This window comes from Globicephala melas, chromosome 5 (assembly GCF_963455315.2).
Source record: "Globicephala melas chromosome 5, mGloMel1.2, whole genome shotgun sequence".
Taxonomy (NCBI): domain Eukaryota; kingdom Metazoa; phylum Chordata; class Mammalia; order Artiodactyla; family Delphinidae; genus Globicephala; species Globicephala melas.
Window position 1 is genome coordinate 86,360,998 of NC_083318.1, and position 22,689 is coordinate 86,383,686.

The 22,689-nt window shown below is 34.7% G+C and overlaps 1 protein-coding gene across 1 annotated transcript; it reads right to left on the reverse strand.

The window, feature by feature from the left end:
- Positions 1-1,244: 1,244 nt before the first annotated feature.
- SULT1E1 (sulfotransferase family 1E member 1) lies at positions 1,245-21,821 on the reverse strand. The gene is made up of 7 exons (XM_030880735.3): positions 21,674-21,821; positions 19,732-19,857; positions 18,742-18,839; positions 8,552-8,678; positions 6,323-6,417; positions 3,251-3,431; positions 1,245-1,357 (listed from the first exon to the last, which is right to left on the reverse strand). The coding sequence occupies exons 1-7, from the start codon at positions 21,819-21,821 to the stop codon at positions 1,245-1,247; spliced, it is 888 nt and encodes a 295-aa protein (XP_030736595.3).
- Positions 21,822-22,689: the final 868 nt, after the last annotated feature.

The window sequence follows — 22,689 nt, forward strand, 5'->3', positions numbered from 1 at the left end:
ATATTCATGTGTGTATGTATGTAACAGCTGTTCCCTCCAGAGACTGAGATTCTAATTACCACCTCAACCCAAACAAAATCTTAAAAGTTTTCAAGACTCTTCAATTTTTGTATAATGCATAGAAATATTACACTAAAAAATAGCTTTTATTCTGAAAATCATAATTATTAAATAGGGGGCTGAGAAGTTCCTAGCCTTTCCCCCAAAGAATAAGAAAACATATATCACTTTCTCCCTAGATTTGATCTTTGAGTTTAGGAAGTAATGACATTCTATTCTACTAAAGACCCATAGTGAATTTTTTAAGATCTTGTGTGTCTTCTGATTTAGAGAAAGGAAGCACTGACTGTTAAACATGCTATAGAAAAAAATGATCAAGAGAATAGAGAAAAATAGGAGACATAAGCCAAAACAACATTGTTTAAATAAAAAAAAATAATTCTTCTTTTACTTTTGTTTGTATTTTATTTTACTGGCATATATCACGTTCTTTAAAACTTTACAGAGCTTAATTTTATTATCTTGTGTATATGACAGAAATAATACTAAAGCATAACTATATCAAATTAGCTAAAGACATTCAAGCATAAATAACACTCGTTGGGATTATTTATAAAGGTCTGGAAATCAGTTCTGTTATGCCCCAAATTTACATTAAACTAAGGTAAATTCCAAATTAAGTCATTTTGCAGAAAGTGAAAGAAAATATCAGGAAGGAAATAACAGATCTATTTATACCCTCATATTTATTTATTCTTTAGTTCTTTCTGTCAAGGTTTTCAAATTCCATGTAAATATATATATTTATGTATATATGTATATAAATGTGTATATATATATATATATATATATATATATATACTAAATGTACTAACGAATGGAAAAAAGTAACAACAAAGTTAAAGAACTTGGAATGTTTGGTTATTTTTGATGAGGCTTTAACAACTTCAAAAATTTGTGTGTTCCTACATCATTCTCATAGGTTATAGATTTGTGTAATAATTTGTAATAAAGAAAGAAAAGGAAAAACATTTTAAAGATAACAGCAGGGAAAAAAATCTTTCTTATTTTAAAGATAACAGCAGGGAAAAAAATCTTTCTTGCTTTTTTATATGACGATCTCAATAATCATGTGAACCTGATCATGATCTTTCACATGACTCGCTCTCTACCAGTCTAAAATAAAAGAGGTAAGGAATGATGAGAAGAACACTTTAATCTCAGATGTGTCAAGAAAACCCTTCCTAGATCTCGGTTCGTAACTTCAGTGTAGACCCCTTCATTTGCTGCTCATAGTGCATGTCAAATTTCTCATTTAGGGCTACTGTAAAGTAATTCTTCCAGTCTCCTGCAATCCCTGTAACAAAAGAGAAAAAAAACAGTAAATATTATGTCTTCCAGCCAGAATAATGAAATTTTCTAATATTCATCACTTTCATTAACACTAATCAAATTTTATTCTTGTAATCCTTAATTATAGAAATAAAATATATACCATAAATACTATATATTTGAGAGTGCAAGCAAGGATTTGTCCTGATTGTTAAAACAAAACAAAACAAAACAAACAGCAAATTTATTTCTCTGACCTTCCCCGTTATGCTATCAATACTTCACTTAATTTTTCTTCTCCAATTTCCTCTGAAATGCTGGGGCTCCTGAGATCCATGTTTTACCTACTCCCAAGATATTAAATATCATCTTCATGCTGATAATATTAAAATGCAGACTTACGTCTTCATATCCAAGTGCCTACCTGATGTGACCACTTTCATTCCATACGAGCATCTCAAATTCACCCAGTTTAAAAATAAATTCATTTCCTTCCCTACAAAATTGTATTTTATTGGTGACCTTTTCCATAACCTGGTTAATGGCAACAGCAGGTATCCACTGCATAAACTTAACAGTTATTCTTCAACCACAATATCTAATTCTTTATTTATATTCAGACTTTCTTCATAGCCATTGCCTTCTCTCCATTTCTGCTGCCAGCTACAGAGAAGCTCCTCAGCGTTTCCCACCTGTGTGTTACAATAGCCTAGCAGGCTCTTCTTTTTGCTTTTCATCACATCCAACCCTCCCCTGACAGTAGGAAGTCACCTTGTATTTTAAATTAATCAATTGTTCAATTGCCCCGTTAGCTCAAGGAGATCTAAACTTTCCCAATGACAAGACCCAAAAAGCAGAAGATAGAAAATGTGTCTTGAGAATCATGTGGGGTCTGAAGGTATAACAGTACAAAGGCCTTTACAAACATGGCCATTATTTTAAGTTTGTTGTTTTATCTTAAAAATATATGAGGACATTATGGGAAAAGAAACTGAGATAATCTGAGGATTCAATAATTTAAATATACTCTGCATGTTAACTCTCTTTCATGTGTGCCCTATTTTCACCCAGTGGCAGGTTTGTTACTCCAATTGTTTAAAAAATCCCTGACCCTCTCAATGACAATTTGGTTCCAAGAGCAAGATTTTCTCTGTTCTGTTTCTGCTTCACATATCAGTAAGACTGGATGTCCCAATACTCTGCATATCCTACATGCCTTTGGATTTATAAACTGACTATATCTCATCAAGACCACCATGCCTCCTCCCAATAGATGTCACTTCATTGTATTTTGATATTTTTGCTAAGCCAAGCTGTATTCACCACTAAGTGTTTTGAAACTTAGTCTTTTTTAAAACAACTTTATTGAGGTATAATTTATATACAGAGAACTGTACATATTTAAAGTATACAATTTGATAAGTTTGGAAATTTGCCATTTAGTCTTGAAAAATGCCTTCCACTTGGTTAAGGAAAAGCTGACTAATTGTTCTAAGCTTGTTTCTTCATCTCAAAATTAGATTATAATAGAATTTTCTCTTAACTCTTGCATTAGAATTTTAAAAAAATTAGAATTTACAATTTATATGATGTATGTGATGCAGCACCAAGGCACAAAGACTTAATAAGTAATAGCTAGTAGAGTGTGGTATTAGTGCTAGTACTGAGGCTGGGTGGCTGCTGGTCATTCTTAATATAATTTGCTGCATATACAAAGTAATCAACAAGTAATAGTAATTTATTAGTAGTAGTACTAATATTTTATGCTTCTGCAGAACTGGTCACTCAAATGTGAAACATCTCTGAAGAAAACAAGCAGGGTCCACAGGCATGAATAGACCTTAATAGATGTTTGCCTATAACTATTTCAATTTATGATTTCCTACAGCAATGGAGGCAAATAACATGACTATCTCACCCTTTCTCATGAAGGGAGATACTTTTTGGTTCATGACTTCATCCGGTAGCATTGTGTAATTGGTAGATGGATTGTTCTTCATCTCCTGGAATGAAGTGTGTTTTATAATCTTGTCCACAAGCTCGTCTGATGCCTTCCTTCCCAGAAATTCTATCAATTTCATCACCTCTTTTCTGATATTCTAAGAAGAAAAAAATATTTTGAAGACTCAGTTACTAAAATTGAATACATTACTTTGTGGATAAAAAAGGACACAGAAAGAAAACTTTTCTTCCCTCCTCTTCCCCCCACTGATATTGGAATTAGGATTCTAGTGAGCAAAAACATTTCTTGGGGAAGTGGTATTTTTTAACTTCTCTAAGCATAATTTTCCTCATTCATAAAATGAACATAAAAGAAACTTCAAAGATTTTTAGAACACTAAATGAGATGCTGTTTATAAAATATTTATTTTAGTCATTTATGCATAATACATGCTCAATAAATACTATCTATGAATATAATATACACTCTTAAAGACTACAGTCCCCTTTGACAGATCAAGTTTGAGGTTGAAAATATGCAGACAGCTTTCAATTTTCTTTTAATTTATTGATGTAACTAGTGAGAAGCAAAGGAACCAGAAAGATTAAGAAAGGGTGTAAAAAGTCAAATACTCAACATGGAACAATATCAGATTTTCATGAACCATAGCTACAAACATCCCCATCTCTAGTCACTTCTATAGCATACCCTATTATTCGGCTTAATCATTCAATGCAACGATTCTCAAAACCAACTATAATGCTTATTCTGGTGTATATTTCCCTTTACACAGAATGCTGTTCTCTAATTCTCTGTTCTACAAATTACAGCTTGCCTGTCAAACTTCAGCTTAAGTATCACCTTCTTTGGGATAATTTCCTCGACTATTCCAATTTGAGTTAGATAACTCTATTTTTGCTCCCATAAATCCCTATATAAATCCATTGTACCATATACGTATTCTCACGTTTTTTATTTACTTGTTTTCCACAAAAAAAGGTAGTATCTCTACATAACAATGTTACTGTCTTTTTCTCTTTCTACTTGATATGTTGTAGAAACAAGAGAAAACATTTATTCTTCTGTTCCTCATTCACTCAAATAGAGAAGAAACATAAACACGGCCATTTTTGACCAAAATAGGGAGTAAATGGACATGAACAATTTGGAAGGGTGAAATGGTTGGATTAACTAATACATTTTTTTCGTGTGCCTTTTAAATTTACTGTCTTCAATATTCTCGTTACAGAACACAAATTTAAGTAATAAAATAAACTATAGACCATGGCTGCTTCTCATTCCAATTTGTTCTGTGTTAAATTCTATCAAGAAGTAATAATTCAGTTTCTAAAATAATACTTATGATTTTATTTTAAATTTGTCCTCATCAAAACAACTCTAGAATTACTGCCACATGAATCTTAATAATTGTGCAAAGATGTGGATAAGACATGGATATCAATTGCTTTCTTGGTACTAATAAAGAATAAATAAATAAATAAATAAAGAAGATATTTCTTACCCTTTAATAAAAAGACCCAGTAATTTGTCTTTCATTTTAAAATTATTTGATATGTGCACATATGTGCTTTAAAGAATAAAAATCAATATAGCACCCTTACCTACTACCGAATGTATGCAATAAGACATTCATAATTGGTTGAGTTTTTCCATTTGCAAGTTTCCAACTTCATTCTTTTCATTCTCCATTCCAATTTCCACAAACAACAACAAACTTGCTATCCTGAAATTGACCTAATCAATCCTATGCTTTACTCTGTAGATTTGAGGCTCATGTATGTAACCCTAGACAACATATGGTTTGGTTTTACCCAATTGATGTGCACATTTGAAATGTATTCCTTTTCATTGCAATATAATATTTAATTGTAGAATAATAGTATATATCGTGTATTGATTCCTGAATATATGTATATTTGGGTTGTTTCCAATTTTTATGGTCATGGGGAATGCTGCTATGAAGGTTGCTGTATATATAAACTACTACACACAAGTCAGTATTTCTCAAGAGCATATATCTACTAGTGGAATTCCTGAGTCTTAAATTATGTGCATGTTTGCCCTCCCTAGGTAACACGTTGTTTCCATAGTGTTTGTATATTTTTATACTCTTAACAGAAATGTGTTACTTCTCACTAACATACATCCTGACTGGTATTTATTATTGTCAGACTTTTTAATTGCTGTCAATCTGGTGGATGTGAAAAGGCATCCTAGTAATTTTTATTTTGAATTACGCTGATTATTAAAAAAGCTGGAAAAAAAACAGATTATGAAGAAATTGTGATGTCCTCACTCTTTTTTCATATTGTTGTTCCAGCATTCTCTTTACTCTCTTCTTCTGGAAGTTTGAGTTGATATATGTGAGACCTTGTTAATCTATCTTATATATTCATTACCTCTTCTGAAGTATTCTGTTTATCTCACTGTGGTACATCCTGTGGACTTTCCTCAGCATCATCTTCTACATTAATAATTCACTATTTAGCCATGTCTTATCTGTTATTTAAACTATGTTTTAATTTTCTAATTTTAGTTTTTAAAATTTATTTTAGAAATTCTATTTTGCTGGGGGGTTTTCAAAATCTGCTTTATCAATTTTAGTAATCTCTTGTTTCTTTGTAAAATTTTTAATTTCTTCTTTTGTTTCTTTAAATATGTTCAGCATAGTTATTTTATGGTCCTTGTCTGATAATTCCTACCTCTATGGATTTGGAGACCAGTTAACTCTTCTTGCCCATTGTGATTCCTTGTGTGCATATGTGTGTGCATGTTGTTGTTGTTTTGTTTTATGAACTCAAATTCCTTCTTTTATCTTTGGTAAATTTTTGAGACTTGGGTTTATATGTATTCACTTACAGAAGGTTTTTATTTACTAGCTTCAAATCTGTGCTAAAGTATCTGGATTATTTTAACTTTTGGAGTTGGCTGCATCATTTGTTTAAAGGCAGAATTTTGTATTTACCATGGTGTCAAATTCTAACATTTTGAGAATTACTAAGTTGCCATATGTTTTGAGTTTCTCACCTCCTTCATGTCTTCATAGAAAAGAAATAGCACTTGTGGATTCTCTCTCTTTTCCCACCAAGATTTTGTGTGTTCATACCAGGAACCATAAGGAACTAAAATTAGAGAGAAAAATAATGTGAGGACATAGCATCATCTTTATATAGCTTGAAAATGAGTCTTCAGACAAAGAAATATAAATAAATGATCATGGAATGAAAACTAGAGATCAGCTGCACATCTGAAGCAAATTTTTCTGCAGCAAAAGCAGCACAGTATGTTGAATAAACTATATACAGAAACATATTCCCAACTTTCATTATTATGACATGGTTTATGACTCAGAGGAAAAGTGAAGGAAGACTCCATCCATTTGATTCAGAGCTTATGAAAGCATTTTTGAAAATGGTGCGTGTGTGTGTGTGTGTGTGTGTGTGTGTGTGTGTTTGTGAAATCAGGTTGTTAGTGAAATGAGTTGAGTAGTGGAATTATCAACATTATTATGATCAGAATTCAGTCCAGGTCTCATATGTACCATTTAAAAACTAGCTTTGGGGCTTCCCTGGTGGCGCAATGGTTGCGAGTCCGCCTGCCGATGCAGGGGACACGAGTTCGTGTCCCGATCCGGGAAGATCCCACATGCCGCGGAGCGGCTGGGCCCGTGAGCCATGGCTGCTGAGCCTGCGCGTCCGGAGCCTGTGCTCCGCAACGGGAGAGGCCACAACAGTGAGAGGCCTGCGTACTGCAAAAACAAACAAACAAACAAACAAAAAACTAGCTTTGGTAACTGAAGCTAGCAGCTATATAATTTTTGTTACACCACTCACAGTTTAAATGGTAAGAGGTGCCCTCTTAGGGACGCTTAGTATCATTCTCACTCTAAAAAATTAGAAGATTTTGGAGATGATGTGGTATGACCATATACGGTTTCTTCCTTTCTCTTCCCTCATCTTCTCTCACATATATCCAAGTATTTTACCCAGTAAAAAGCTGACATGATAATATAATGATGTGTGAGTCAAAGTACTCTGCTTTGCATTAAATCGTTACATACCTCTTCTGTTCTTTGACTCTACCGACAATTTATTTATTTATTTATTTAGTATAGTTGGCTTACAATATTATAGTGGTTGTACAACATAGTGATTCAATATTTTAATAGATTATACACCGTAAAGTTATAATAAAATATTGACTATATTCCCTATGTTGCCCATTACTTCCCTGTGACTTATTTATTTTATAACTAGCAGCTTGTACCTCATAATCCCCTTCATCTATTTTGCCCCTCCCTATCCCCCTCCCCTGTGGTAAACACTAGTTTGTTTTCTGTATATGTGGGTAGGTCTGTTTCTGTTTTGTTACATTTATTTCTTTACAGAAAAAGTCATATAATGATTTTTATAGTGATCTTATTCATTCATTTTGCAGAGGCACATTATCTTTCTCTGCCTTATAACACCTGTTTGATAATCTTGAGGCATGTATTTTATTCATGATGCTTTAGCATAAAATTTTCCAAATGTAGAGATAAGCATAATGCACATATACCACATTTTCATTGAGCCAATATTAAATTTTGTGGATATAAAAATGGTGTTATTATCTTTTTTCCTTACAATTATTACTACAGGATTAGAATGGCCTTCTTTAGTTAATACTAGATTCTCCTGAACTCTTTATTTCTCAAATTTGAATACTCAAGTTGCTTTAGTTGGGAGTTAAATAAAAAGACAAAATTTCCCAGAATTTCTGCTCAGGTAACTCTTACACTGTTCTGAGAAATCTAGTTGAATTATTCAGACTGCACAGTAGTTAGAATGAGTAAGAACTTTGTAGATATTCAGACTTCTTTGTGAATTCTGGCCCCATGTAGTATCTGAAATTTTTCTTAGAAACAAATGAACATTTTCTCTCCTCTGTCTTTTTCCCCTCTTGTTCAATGAAGTTGAAATAACACACTGTGAAGTGCTTCTGTAATAAAAAGAGATGAGAGAGAATTGGACACACATACATCTGTATACTTATTTGTAGGCACCAAACTAGAGTATCCAGGTTCTGCAATTTTCCATCCGCATCTGGAAACTCTATGCTTGTTCTAAAGTTCAAGGCCTTCTAGAATTTCTGTGTTTTAATTAAGGACTAGGAAGGATAACAGACCAGAACGGACAACAAAAATTTTTGCCCAGAGATGCCATTTGTCTTGTATCATTTACCTTGAAAGAATTCAGAAAAAGAAACTGTTCATACCTTCTCCATCCATGAATTTTTCCACAAAATCTTGAAAAGAACCAGGATCTGGATTAGCAGTCACCATTAAAAAGAAATAGTAATAAGAAACAACCACATCCTTGGCATTCCGGCAAACATAGATGATCTAAGAAGATGAAATTAGATATTAAATCAGCTAATATTTTTCAAATATAGTCTCATCAAGATTTAAAAAGGAAATGTTTATGTTTTCAACTATAAACATAACACATATTTATTGTAGAAATATATAAAATATATAAAATTATAAAGAAGAAAACTCCTTAAATAATCTAAAGTGACAGCATCTTTTGCATTGTTGTTCAATGTTAGCTCTCACTTTTCATTTTTGTGCCATATTCATTTTTATTTCACATATTTCATTTGAGTGTCTCAAATTCCATTGATATAAAATGGATGAGGCAGATTATTATCCCCAATTTATAAGTACAGAAACTAAACTGAAGCTTAGTCAGAATACATGGTTGAGAATAAATGTACCCAATGAGAGTAAAAAGTCTTCTGGCCTTTATGCTACACCACTATTCCTTATAGCAATAAAAAAAAAAAAGTCCTGTTATTTTCTTGCTTGCAATCTTGAAGAAAAAATCATGTTTATGAGGTTCTTTTTAAGTGCATGTTGCTGTCAGTGAAAAAATATAATCTTCACTCACACCTTGTTTAGTTTCCATTTTATATAGCAAGGAAACATCAATAAATGAACAGACAGGAAGCCTTGGTTTTAGACGCTGGTTCTGGCACTAATTTCTACCATCTTGTGCAAAGCACCAATCATTTTGGACCTACATTTTCTATCTACTAAACAAATGAGTTATATCAGATCGTTACAGTCTTTTCTAGGTCAGACACTCAGTGCTGCCAGAAAAGAGCTGCAAAAGTAAACTTCATCTCTCTGGTCTTCCACTTCCTCCTTCAGGCACCTGAGAAATGCCATTGGGAATGGCTGCTCTTGACTCTCCACTCTTTCCTGGATATGATTAGGCTCATAACCTGTCTTACTAAAGTTAATACATTTTCAAACAATTTTAAAGAAATCTTTTTGTTTACTCTAAGAAGTATGGTTTTCATTTTTAAGGTCCCACTATAAAACGCTCCAAATGCTACAGTAAATAAAGCGAACTTTCTTTTCTCATCAAAGCTATCATTAGCCATATTGAACTTTTCCAACCTTACTTAAAACTCTCCCTAGTCCTTTTTGCCTATTAGCTGAATGGAACTCTTTGCCACTATTTCCAACACTTTACTTCATAATTTTCATCCCTTTTTTTATTCATGCTTTTCCCTCTGTCTTGAATATTCTCTGCATCTCAAAATACTATCCATGGATTGGTTTAAGATGGAGGAGTACAAAGATGTGTTCTTACTCTCTCTTCCAAGAGCACCAGAATCACAACTAACTGCTGCACAATCATTGACAGGAAGACAGAAAGACAAAGAAAGATACCCCACCTCAAAAGACAAAGAAGCTGAAATGTGATGGTTGGAGGGGAGCAATCATAATAAGATCAAATCCCATAAATGGGGGGTGGGTGACTCACAAACTGGAGAAAAATTATACCATAGAAGTCCACCCACTGGAGTGAAGGTCCTGAGCCCCACGTCAGGCTTCCCAACCTGGGGGTCTGGCAAAAGGAGGAGGAATTCCCAGAGAATCAGACTTTGAAGGCTAGTGGGATTTGATTGCAAGACTTAAACAGAACTGGGGGAAACAAAGACTCCACTCTTGAAGGGCACACACAAAGTAGTGTGCACATCAAGACTCAGGGGGAAGGAGCACTGACCCCACAGGAGACTGAACCAGACCTACCTGCTAGTGTTGGAGGGTCTCCTGCAGAGGTGGGGGGCATCTGTGGCTCACTGTAGGTACAAGGACACTGGCAACAGAAGTACTCCTTGGCATGAGCCTTCCTGAAGTACACAATTAGCCCCACCAAAGGACCTGTAGGCTTCAGTCCTGGGTCACCTCAGGCCTCACAACCAACAGGGAGGCAACCCAGCCCCACCGATCAGCAGACAAATGGATTAAAGTTTTACTGAGCTCTGCCCACCAGAGCAACACCCGGCTCTACCTACCACCAGTCCCTCCCATCAGGAAGCTTGCACAACCCTCTTAGATAGCCTCATCTACCAGAGGGCAGACAGCAAAAGCAAGAAAAACAGCAATCCTGAGCCTGTGGAAAGAAAACTACATTCACAGAAACACAGACAAAATGAAAAGGCAGAGGACTATGTACCAGATTAAAGAACAAGATAAAACCCCAGATAAACAACTAAATGAAGTGGAAATAGGCAACTTTCCAGAAAAAGAATTCAGAATAATGATAGTGAAGATGAGCCAGGACCATGGAAAAAGAATGGAGGCAAATATTGAGAATATACAAGAAATGTTTAACCAAGACCTAGAAGAATTAAAGAACAAACACCTAGAAGAATTAAAGAACAAACAAACAGAGAAGAACAATACAATAACTGAAATGAAAAATACACTAGAAGGAATCAATAACAAAATAACTGAGGCAGAAGAACGGATAAGTGACCTGGAAGACAGAATGGTGGAATTCACTGCTGCGGAACAGAATAAAGAAAAAAGAATGAAAATAAATGAAGACAGCCTAAGAGACCTCTGGGACAACATTAAATGCACCAACATTCGAATTATAGGGGTCTCAGAAGGAGAAGAGTGAGAGAAACGATCCAAGAAAATTCTTGAAGAGGTTATAGTCGAAAACTTCCCTAACATGGGAAAAGAAATAGCCACCCAAGTCCAGTAAGTGCAGAGAGTCCCAGGCAAGATAAACCCATGGAGAAACATGCAGAGACACATAGTAATCAAATCAACAAAAATTAAAGACAAAGAAAAATTATAAAAACATTAGGGGAAAAATGACAAATAACATACAAGGGAACTACAATAAGGTTAACAGCTGATTTCTTAGCAGAAACGCTACAAATCAGAAGGGAGTGACATGATATACTTAAAGTGATGAAACAGAAGAACCTACAACCAAGATTACTCTACCTGGCAAGCATCTCATTAAAATTTGATGGAGAAATCAAAAGCTTTACAGACAAGCAAAAACTAAGAGAATTAAGCACCACCAAAACAACTCTACAACAAATGCTAAAGGAACTTCTCTAAGTGGAAAACACAAGAGAATAAAAGGACCTACAAAACAAACCCAAAACAATTAAGAAAATGGTAATAGGAACATACATATTGATAATTACCGTAAATATGAATGGATTAAGTGCTCCAACCAAAAGACACAGGCTCACTAAATGGATGCAAAAACAAGACCCATCTATATGCTTTCTACAAGAGACCCAATTCATATCTAGGGACACATACAGACTGAAAGTGAGGGAATGGAAAAAGATATTCCGTGCAAATGGAAATCAAAAGAGAGCTGGAGTAGCAATACTCATATCAGATAAAATGGACTCTAAAATAAAGAATGTTACAAGAGACAAGAAAGGACACTACATAATGATCAAGTTATCGATCCAAGAAGAAGATATAACAATTGAAAATATTTATGCACCCAAACAAAGGAGCACCTCAATACAAAAGGCAAATGCTAACAGCTATAAAAGAGGAAATTGACAGTAACACAACAATAGTGGGGGACTTTAACGCCTCACTTTCACCCATGGACAGATCATCCAGACAGAAAATTAATAAGGAAACACAAGCTTTAAATGACACAATAGACCAGATAGATTAAATTGATATTTATAGGACATTCCATTCAAAAACAGCTGATTACACTTTCTTCTCAAGTGCACATGGAACATTCTCCAGGATAGATAACATCTTGGGTCACAAATCAAGCCTTGATAAATTTAAGAAAATTGAAATCACATCAAGCATCTTTTCCAACCACAGTGCAATGAGATTAGGAATCAATTACATGGAAAAAAACATAAAAAACACAAACATGTGGAAGCTAAGCAATACGTTACTAAATAACCAAGAGATCACTGAAGTAATCAAAGAGGAAATCAAAAAATACCTAGAGACAAATGACAATGGAAACACGACAATCCAAAATGTATGGGATGCAGCAAAAGCAGTTCTAAGAAGGAAGTTTATAGCAATACATTCCTACATCAAGAAACAAGAAAAATCTCAAAACACAATGTAACCTTACACCTAAAGTAACTAGAGAAAGAAAACAAACAAAACCCAAAGTTAGTAGAAGGAAAGAAATCATAAAAATCAAAGCAAAAATAAATGAAATAGAAACAAAGAAAACAATAGCAAAAATCAATAAAACTAAAACGTGGTTCTTTGAGAACATAAACAAGATTGATAAAACTTTAGCCAGACTCATCAAAGAAAAGAGGGAGAGGACTCAAATCAATAAAATTAGAAATGAAAAAGGAGAAGTTACAATGGACACCACAGAAATACAAAGCATCATGAGACTACTGCAAGGAACTCTATGCCAATAAAATGGACAACCTGGAAGAAATGGACAAATTCTTAGAAAAGTATAGCCTTCCAAGACTGAACCAGGAAGAAATAGAAAATATGAACAGAACAGGCACAAGTAATGAAATTGAAAATGTGATTTTAAATCTTCCAACAAACAAAAGTCCAGGACCAGATGGCTTCATGGGTGAATTCTATCAAAGATTTAGAGAACAGCTAATACCCATCCTTCTCAAAGTCTTCCAACAAATTTCAGAGGAAGGGACATTCCCAAGCTCATTCTATGAGGCCACCATCACGCTGATACCAAAACCAGACAAAGATATTACAAAAAAAAGAAAATTACAGACCAATAACACTGATGAATATAGAGGCAAAAATCCTCAACAATATACTAGCAAACAGAATCCAACAATACATTAAAAGGATCATATACCACGATCAAGTGGGATTTATCCCAGGGAGGCAAGGATACTTCAATATACACAAATCAATCAATGTGATACATCATATTAACAAGCTGGAGAATAAAAACCATATGATCATATCAATAGATGCAGACAAAGCTTTTGACAAAATTCAACACCAATTTATGATAAAAAAAAAAAACTCTCCAGAAAATGGGCATAGAGGGAAACTACCTCAACAAAACAAAGGCCATATATGGCAAACACATAGCAAACATCATACACAATGGTGAAAAACTGAAAGCATTTCCTCTAAGATCAGGAACAAGACAAGGATATCCACTCTTGCCACCATTATTCAACATAGTTTTGGAAGTCCTAGCCATGGCAATCAGAGAAGGAAAAGAAATAAAAGGAATACAAATTGGAATAGAAGAAGCAAAATTGTCACTGTTTGCAGATGACATGATATTATACATTTAGAATCCTAAAGATGCCACCAGAAAACTACTAGAGCTAATCAATTAATTTGGTAAAGTAGCAGGATACAAAATTAATGCACAGGGCTTCACTGGTGGTGCAGTGGTTGAGAGTCCGCCTGCCGATGCAGGGGACACGGGTTCATGCTCCGGTCCGGGAAGACCCCACATGCCATGGAGCGGTAAGGCCCATGAGCCATGGAAGCTGAGCCTGCGCCTCTGGAGCCTGTGCTCTGCAACGGGAGAGGCCACAGCAGTGAGAGGCCCGCATACCAAAAAAAAAAAAAAATTAATGCACAGAAATCTCTTGCATTCCTACACACTAACAATGAAAGATCAGAAAGAGAAATCAAGAAAATAATATCATTCACCATTGCAACAAAAAGAATAAAATACCTAGGAATACACCTACCTAAGGAGGCAAAAGATCTGTGCTCAGAAAACTATAAGAAACTGATGAAAAAAATCAAAGATGACACAAACAGATGGAGAGATATAGTATGTTCTTGGATTGGAAGAATCAATATTGTGAAAATAGCTATACTACCCAAAGCAATCTACAGATTCAATGCAATTCCTATCAAATTACCAATGGCATTTTTTACAGAACTAGAACAAAAAATCTTAAAATTTGTATGGAGACACAAAGGACCCCATATAGCCAAAGTAGTCTTGAGGGAAAAAAAACGGAGCCGGAGGAAGCAGATCCCTGAGTTCAGACTATACTACAAAGCTACACTAATCAAGACAATATGGTACTGGCACAAAAACAGAAATATAGATCAGTGGAACAGGATAGAAAGCACAGAGATAAACCCATGCACCTATGGTCAACTAATCTATGACAAAAGAAGCAAGGATATACAATGGAGAAAAGACAGTCTCTTCAATAAGTGGTGCTGGGAAAACTGGACAGCTACATGTAAAAGAATGAAATTAGAGCACTCCCTAACACCATACACAAATAAACTAAATAAATAAAACAAAATGGATTAAAGACCTAAATGTAAGCCTGGACACTATAAAACTCTTAGAGGAAAACATAGGAAGAACACTCTTTGACATAAATCACAGCAAGATCTTTTTTGACCCATCTCCTAGAGTAATGGAAATAAAAACAAAAATAAACAAATGGGACCTAATGAAACTTAAAAGCTTTTGTGCAGCAAAGGAAACTATAAACAAGACAAAAAGACAATCCTCTGAATGGAAGAAAGTATTTGCAAATGAATCAATGGACAAAGGATTAATCTCCAATATATATAAACAGCTCATTCAGCTCAATATTAAAAAAAACAAAAACCCAATCAAAAAATGGGCAGAAGGCCTAAATAGACATTTCTCCAAAGAAGACATACAAATGGCCAAAAGGCACATGAAAAGCTGCTCAACATCACTAATTATTAGATAAATGTAAATCAAAACTACAGTGAGGTATTACCTCACACTGGTTAGAATGGCATCATCAGAAAATCTACAAGCAATAATTGCTGGAGAGGGTGTGGAGAAAAGGGAACCCTCTTGCACCGTTGGTGGGAATATAAATTGATGCAGCCACTATGGAGAGCAGCATGGACATTCCTTAAAATACTAAAAGTAGAATTACCATATGACCCAGCAATCCCACTACTGGGCGTATACCCAGAGAAAACCATAATTCAAAGAGACACATGCACCCCAATGTTCATTGCAGCACTATTTGCATTAGACAGGTCATGGAAACAACCTAAATGCCCATCAACAGATGAATGGAAAAAGATGTGGTACAATGGAATATTACTCAGCCATAAAAAGGAACGAAATTGGGTCATTTGTAGAGACATGGATGGACCTATAGACTGTCATACAGAGTGAAGTATGTCAGAAAGAGAGAAACAAATATCCTATATTAACGCATATATGTGGAATCTTGAAAAATGGTACAGATGAACCGGTTTGCAAGGCAGAAATAGAGACACAGATGTAGAGAATAAACATATAGACACCAAGAGGGGTAAGCAGGGTGCGGGTGGTGGTGGGATGAATTGGGAGATTGGGATTGACTTATATATACTAATATGTATAAAATAGACAACTAATAAGAACCTGCTGTATAAATAAATTAATTAAATTAAATAAAAAAATACTATCCATATTTAAACCTTTGCTCCAAGTCCTGCATAAAAGTTTTTATTCTCCAGGATGTGGGGCGGGGGAAGGTGGGAAGTTAAAGCAATTCCTCTTTCCTTAAACTTCCATCAGTTTGTCTTATCTCTTTTTTGGAAGATCCTATTCTCTTCCCTAACTTTTCACTGCACATGCTCTTCCTGCCTTCGAGGTAAATCTAGGTCTTTCCACTCACTTCTCTCAAGTCAAAGTTTCTAGTTTGCCCAAAATTCACTTGGGATCATAATCTATCTTAAAATTCCTACACTTGAAAACCCCCTGATCCTATAATAATTCATACTTCAACCAGCTGTGACATTTTTAAGCTTGTGGTCATTCCCTTGTTTTAACTGAAAATTTGAACACCTGCCTTATAGTGTTACTCTCCATACCAAAACTTTTCACCACACTGTATAATTTTAGTGTCTGTATGCATGAACCATCTGATTCTCTAGGTTCATGTGGTCATTGATCATTACCTCTATTTTACTTCAACTAACAATATTTTTAGCCAAATCTTGAAACTTGTCAGTACCCTAAAGTTTCTGAAGGCTTGTCCTTGAGCACCATGTTTTCTTCCAAGACAGTCCTGTTTCTTTATTCTTTCTTTCTTATCAGGAATATACCTCTTCTGCAACAACTCCAAGTTCTCAAGTTTATTGGCCTCAATTGTTTCTTTTATCTATTAGCCTGTTCCCTTTTTTTTTTTTTTTACTTTCTTCTTTTTTATCACTTAAAGTTTCTAGTCCAACACTCCAAACACACTTTTACTAAGAGTCTCAATCCACTTCTCTTCTTGTCTACCAGTGAATCACCCTGGAAGTACTCAGGATGTGAATCCATCCAGTTGTCTCCTAGTCTTTGATGATCTCTGAGATGATCAGCAGTTTTGTGAAGACTGAGGCTATTATAAAGGTACAGTATGTATTTTCATTTAAAAGTAAAGGGGGGGAATTCCCTGGTGGCACGGTGGTTAAGAATCCACCTGCCAATGCAGGGGACATGGGCTGAAGCCCTCGTCTGGGAAGATCCCGCATGCCATGGAACAACTAAGCCCATGTGCCATAGCTACTGAGCCTACATGCCACAACTACTGAAGCCTGCGAGCCTAGAGCCCATGCTCTGCAACAAGAGAATCCACTGCAATGAGAAGCCTGTGCACTGCAATGAAAAGTAGTCCCCGCTCGCTGCAACTAGAGAAAGCCTGCGCACAGAAATGAAGACCCAACACAGCCAAAGATAAATAAATTTATAAAAAATATACTTTTTTAATTTTTAAAAATAAATAAATAAAGGGGTAACATCAAGGCTTCATCCCATTCTCAAAAGAAAAAAAGTAACTTGGCCAAATCTCTTGAAAAAATAGTAATCACATGTTTCCCAAAAGATACATGAATAATGTTTATTAAAGAGAGAGCTCTTGTGTATGGAATGATTTCAGCAGCATGTATGTGATCTTTCTAAGATTGCCTATGATAAAAACAAACAAACAAACAAACAAAAACCATTGGAATCTTCAAAATTTTGCACCATGGATCTCCAGAAAATGTCATATATGCCCTGTTACGTCAGTGTACAAAATGGAAATGTTTCATGACTCAGATAGATCCCCTTTTTGTCAATAATGACTACACATAGTACTTTAATATCTTATATGTTTAGTATGGGTCATAGTGTGTCCTAATAAAGCTAGTAAGGTCTTGAGAAATGGCTTCAGTGTTTTAAGACAATGTTTTGCCTGTACTTTAGGATTCCATGTATTATTCTTTCTAAAAAGCAAAATTGATCATATAAATCAGCAGCTTAATATGGCTGTAACTCCTCATTATCATCAAAGTGGAACCCAAACTTTCTAAATTGGCTTCCATATCTGTTATAAACAAACCCAGCTTATCTCCCTTCACTCATCCAGCCAGTATGGACACTCAGCTTTCCAGCTAAATTGAACTGGTTTCACATCCCACCTTGGGTTGCCTCTGGGATTATATAGACTAATTCCTATACATCCTTCATATATCAACTGAGATGTTACTTGCTCCTGGATAACTTCTCTGCCCTCAATGTCTGGGCTAGAATTCTTCTCTTACTTGACTTATAGTACCTTATGTATTGTTTCTTTATTTGTCACTTTCCCCCTGTGGACCATGTGCCCATGAAGACAAGGATTGCATGCATCTTATTAATTGTCATATTGCTGGCTCAGGATAGGCACTCAGTAAATAATTATTATGTTATTTTTGTCTGGTTTGTCCTTGTCTAGTTCATTTGCCTGCCTCACAATGCCAAGCACAATAGTTTTCAAAAAGAGTATATTGAATGCAATTACTAATAACAGCAAATACAAAAGTAGCTACCATATATTATTTATAACATGCTAGGTACTATGTTAAGCACTTTACAAGAATTATTTTAGTTAATCCTTATAACAACTCTATGCGGAATGCAATTATTATCTCTCTTTTATAGATGAGGAAACTGAAGCTTAGATAGTTTACTTGTTTTTCTCAGAATTACCTCTGGAGTTAGAACTGAAATCTAAACTCTTTGACGATACTGACTATGATCCACATTTTAAAAATGTCTATAGATTCAATGAAGGAATAAGTAAACAAGTGTGTATAAGACACAGTTAGGATGTTACATAACTTTATCATTGTAAAATTCTTTGAGTTCGGTGTTCTAAGAACACTTTACTCTGGTTACCTTACAGTTCTTTTCCCAAAATGAGGCTGGAAGAAGCTCAGGTGGCAGATGAGACTTCACTATTCTAGGAGATGCCATCTGTTTTAATTGTTTTACTCCTAATTTTTTAAAAAAACAAAAGTTAGAAAAGTTTAGGTAGAGAAAATTATAGAGAAAAAATAGATCAAATAAAATTTCACCTTTGAAAAAAATCATCATTAACGTTTTGGTAAGCATCCTTCCATACAAAGATGTCTATACGCCCAGACTCACAGCCATACAAATACCACACACACAGATGAAATATTTAATATCTTCTGATCGCATTTTTCTTTTCTTTTAAGATTTTTTTCATGTGGACCATTTTTGTAAGTCTTTATTTAATTTGTTATAATATTGCTTCTGTTTTATGTTTTGTTTTTTTTGGCCGTGAAGCATGTGGGATCTTAGCTCCCTGACCAGGGATCAAACCCGCACCCTCTGCATTGGAAGGTGAAGTCTTAACCACTGGACAGACAAGGAAGTCCCCTAATTGCATTTTTGTCGATATATTATAGTAACACTTCAATGTCAAGAAATATATGTCATTGTAACATGTTTAATGATTTCATATCACTTTTAACTCTTCTTTTGTTGATTAACATATATATTGTTTCTAATTTTTCATAATATTAAAAGAATCTGTGATAAAAATATTTTTGCATATATCCTTGAAAATTTTATGGATATCTTCCTGGCATTTAAAGTACTGTTGCACACATCCCATAAAGAGATAAATGCTCACATATTACTAGGCTCTGCTGAAAGCATGTCAGAGCTATCCTATTCTCTCTATTCCAGGCATATGCTATACCATAAACTCTGTCAAGATTTAAAATTAAATTTACATTCTTTCTTATGTAGAAGACATAATACTAATTGCCACTTTTGCTTATAGTCTCTTTCCTTGCACCATTTACATCCACACTTAAAATATGTGTATATAGCTTTTAAAATTAACTTAAGCATTACCATTCATCACCTTTTCGGTTCTGCATTCCAGGTAAGGAATTCGATTAAAAATGGCATCTTCTTTGCACTTTTCCACATCACCCTCTGTATAAATCATGTATACAATTTCACTAACCCATGTTGTGCCTGAAAAAATTAAACAAATCTGAGTCTCCCACTGATGATGCATAGCTGATGATGCAGGGAGTGATAGATTTATAGTTGGATAAAGTAGGAAGTTACCAATGCAATAGTATTTGAAAGATGCCAGAATAACCACAGGACTCAAGAAATATGTCCTCTAAAATTTAATCTTATAGGATCTTAACATAGCATCAATAAATAAAGAACATTGTAATAAGATACACCTGTGGTAGAAATCTGAATGTGTCGATGATGAATTGTGACATTGTACAATCTGATAACAGTCTTGGAACTAAATTTTTACATCTAAAAAGTAACCATGCTTTCATCCACAAATTTTCTAGATAGCTTCTATGCCTCAGGTTGAGTCCTACTACAGAGTATATAGAAAAGAATAAATCTGGTCCTTGTCCTGTGATGTTCAAAGCCCCTCTGAAAAGTCAGAAAGAATGCTCAAAAATTACAACACTTCTTTTTCCTTAAGATGTTGTAATACAGATGGTCACAGGGATTCAAAGGACTTTAAAGGAGGAACTTTGTGTGCTTCTGCTGCTGCCGTGATGTTTCCACAAGAAATGCCTTCAAGATACCATGATAATTGAGCTTAGCTTTAACAAACAATTGTCATAAATTCACAAGTTTTGTAAGGTAGGAAAGTGGTCTACCAGACAGAAAATCTGTTTGTTTGTTTTTCTTAATCAAAGGCCAGATACTTACAAATAGTAAAGAGGCAAGGAAACAAATTGGATGTAGATTATAAAGACTAAATCAGAGGCTACCTGAAGGGATGTGTGGAGATGAGCTTACAGCAGCAACCAGACACTGAGCCTAAAAAGCCTTGTAGTTCATACTAGAGTTCAAGTTGTTTTCTAAAAGTTTTTCAAAGGCATTAGTATACATTAAGGAAGAAAGCAAGATTATCATGGTTATATTTTGGAAGAATTCCTCTAGAGCCAAAGTAAATAAAACAATGGAGTGAGGGGTCAATAAGAAAGGTGACAAGAGACCTGTAAGAGACTGACTGTGAGGCATATCTAAGAGACTAAAAGGGCAAAACACATTGATTGACTGAATATGGGAGATGCAGAAGTAAGAGAAATTGACTCTGGAGTAGCTCTCAGGTGTCCTCTTCATGTGACTGGTTTTGTGCTGACATAGATCTAGACAAGAAAGAGAAATGCAGGAGCTCTTTACAGTCAGAGTAGTCAAAGACATATTTAGCGTTTGACATACTTGTGTTAATTGGAACAGTTAGAGAAGATAGAGATAGAGAAGATAGAGAAGAAGTCTGTACTGGATCTTTCTAATTTCTAAAGATCTAGGATTGTAAGACTCCAGAGTTATGACTAACAAGCTAATTTCAGGAAAAAAGACGTTGCTTGCAAATAGAGTTTCAGAGATGGACTTTATAAAGAGGAGCTGGTTAGCTGAAAAAGTGTTAAGTTTTAAAAAATCTGTGAAAATTGCTTATACTTTGTCTATACAACAATGACAATAATGAAATAAGGTAAACACAGTGGGTAGTTTTAAATTTTAGTTATGGTTCCATATTCATCCATCTATATTATGTGATTTTCTAAAGTGGCCAACAATACCCATTTGTCAATGTGCTGCTCAAATTATAGGTACAGATTGTGGTCTTAGAATAGAGCTATCGTATGCCACTTTTTGTATGTCTATACCAAAACTGCTATATCTGTCCTTATTTAATATAGAGAATGAGTGTGGGAGGGGTGAATGGCTCAATATTTACCAGTCAAGGTGGGTTTGTCATTTCTAGGTGAAAAGGGGAAAACTTTGACCTAACAAAGAGACTTACCAGATTTGGGATAGGTGACAATGACAAGGTCATCTGGCCTTGCCTCAAATGCCTCCACATCATGCCAATATTGGATAAATTCTTTATACAGTAGAATTCCATGGATTCTGCCAAAGTAATCTAAATAGGCAGGTTTGGAAGAATTCATCATAGAGTGGTACACTGAAAGAAAAAAAGGTATGCTTTCCACTTTGTATGTACTTTAAAATGTTTTAACATTAATAATAGCCCTGTACATTGAGTTTCTCTTGGGTGTCTAGCATTTCTTAGCTGTTGAGCATATGGGGTAAATGCATATTAAAGAAGGATATAACATAGCCTTGGTGTTTTAAGAGTTTCTAATCCTATTAATAAGTCTAACATATGAAAGAATAAGTACAAAGCACAATAAAGTAAGATGTTTCAAAACTATGTACAAAATGGGTGATACATTCAACAGAGCCTTCGATTTCTCTGTCAAAATTGATGGGGCATATAAAAAAGCTAAGAGATTGAGAAAATACAACAATACTTTGGCAAATAATCACTTTGATTAATTCTGTATACATTAAGTAACAATAAAGATTGATGGTCACATTTGATAGCTATTGCCAAATATCAAAGTCAGAGCTTCCTTAGTTCCTGAATATGTTTCATTTAATGAAAAAAAAATCAAATGCTTGTTGAGTGTATTAAAAAGAAGATGAAATTAATGACACTGTAATGGATACGTCTAAGACGGATTCTTGAGGGTAGAGAAGATTCCTGTGTGACCCCTAGCATTACTTATACTTTTCTCTCTCACTTGATCAGTAAAGAAGTCGACACTCCCATTGAGTGACTTGTGTGACAATTATAAGGTTAAACAACATGGTTATCATTGACAGTTCCTCTCCTGATCCCATGTTAAATCATTTCATGTTCAGAGTTAGCCTTAAAATTTTTAATTAAGCACACTTTCCTTTATTGGCTTTCAACTTCTTTCACTACATGTTTACTCCCCAAACTTACCCCGTTCTGAGTTTGTGATATAGTAT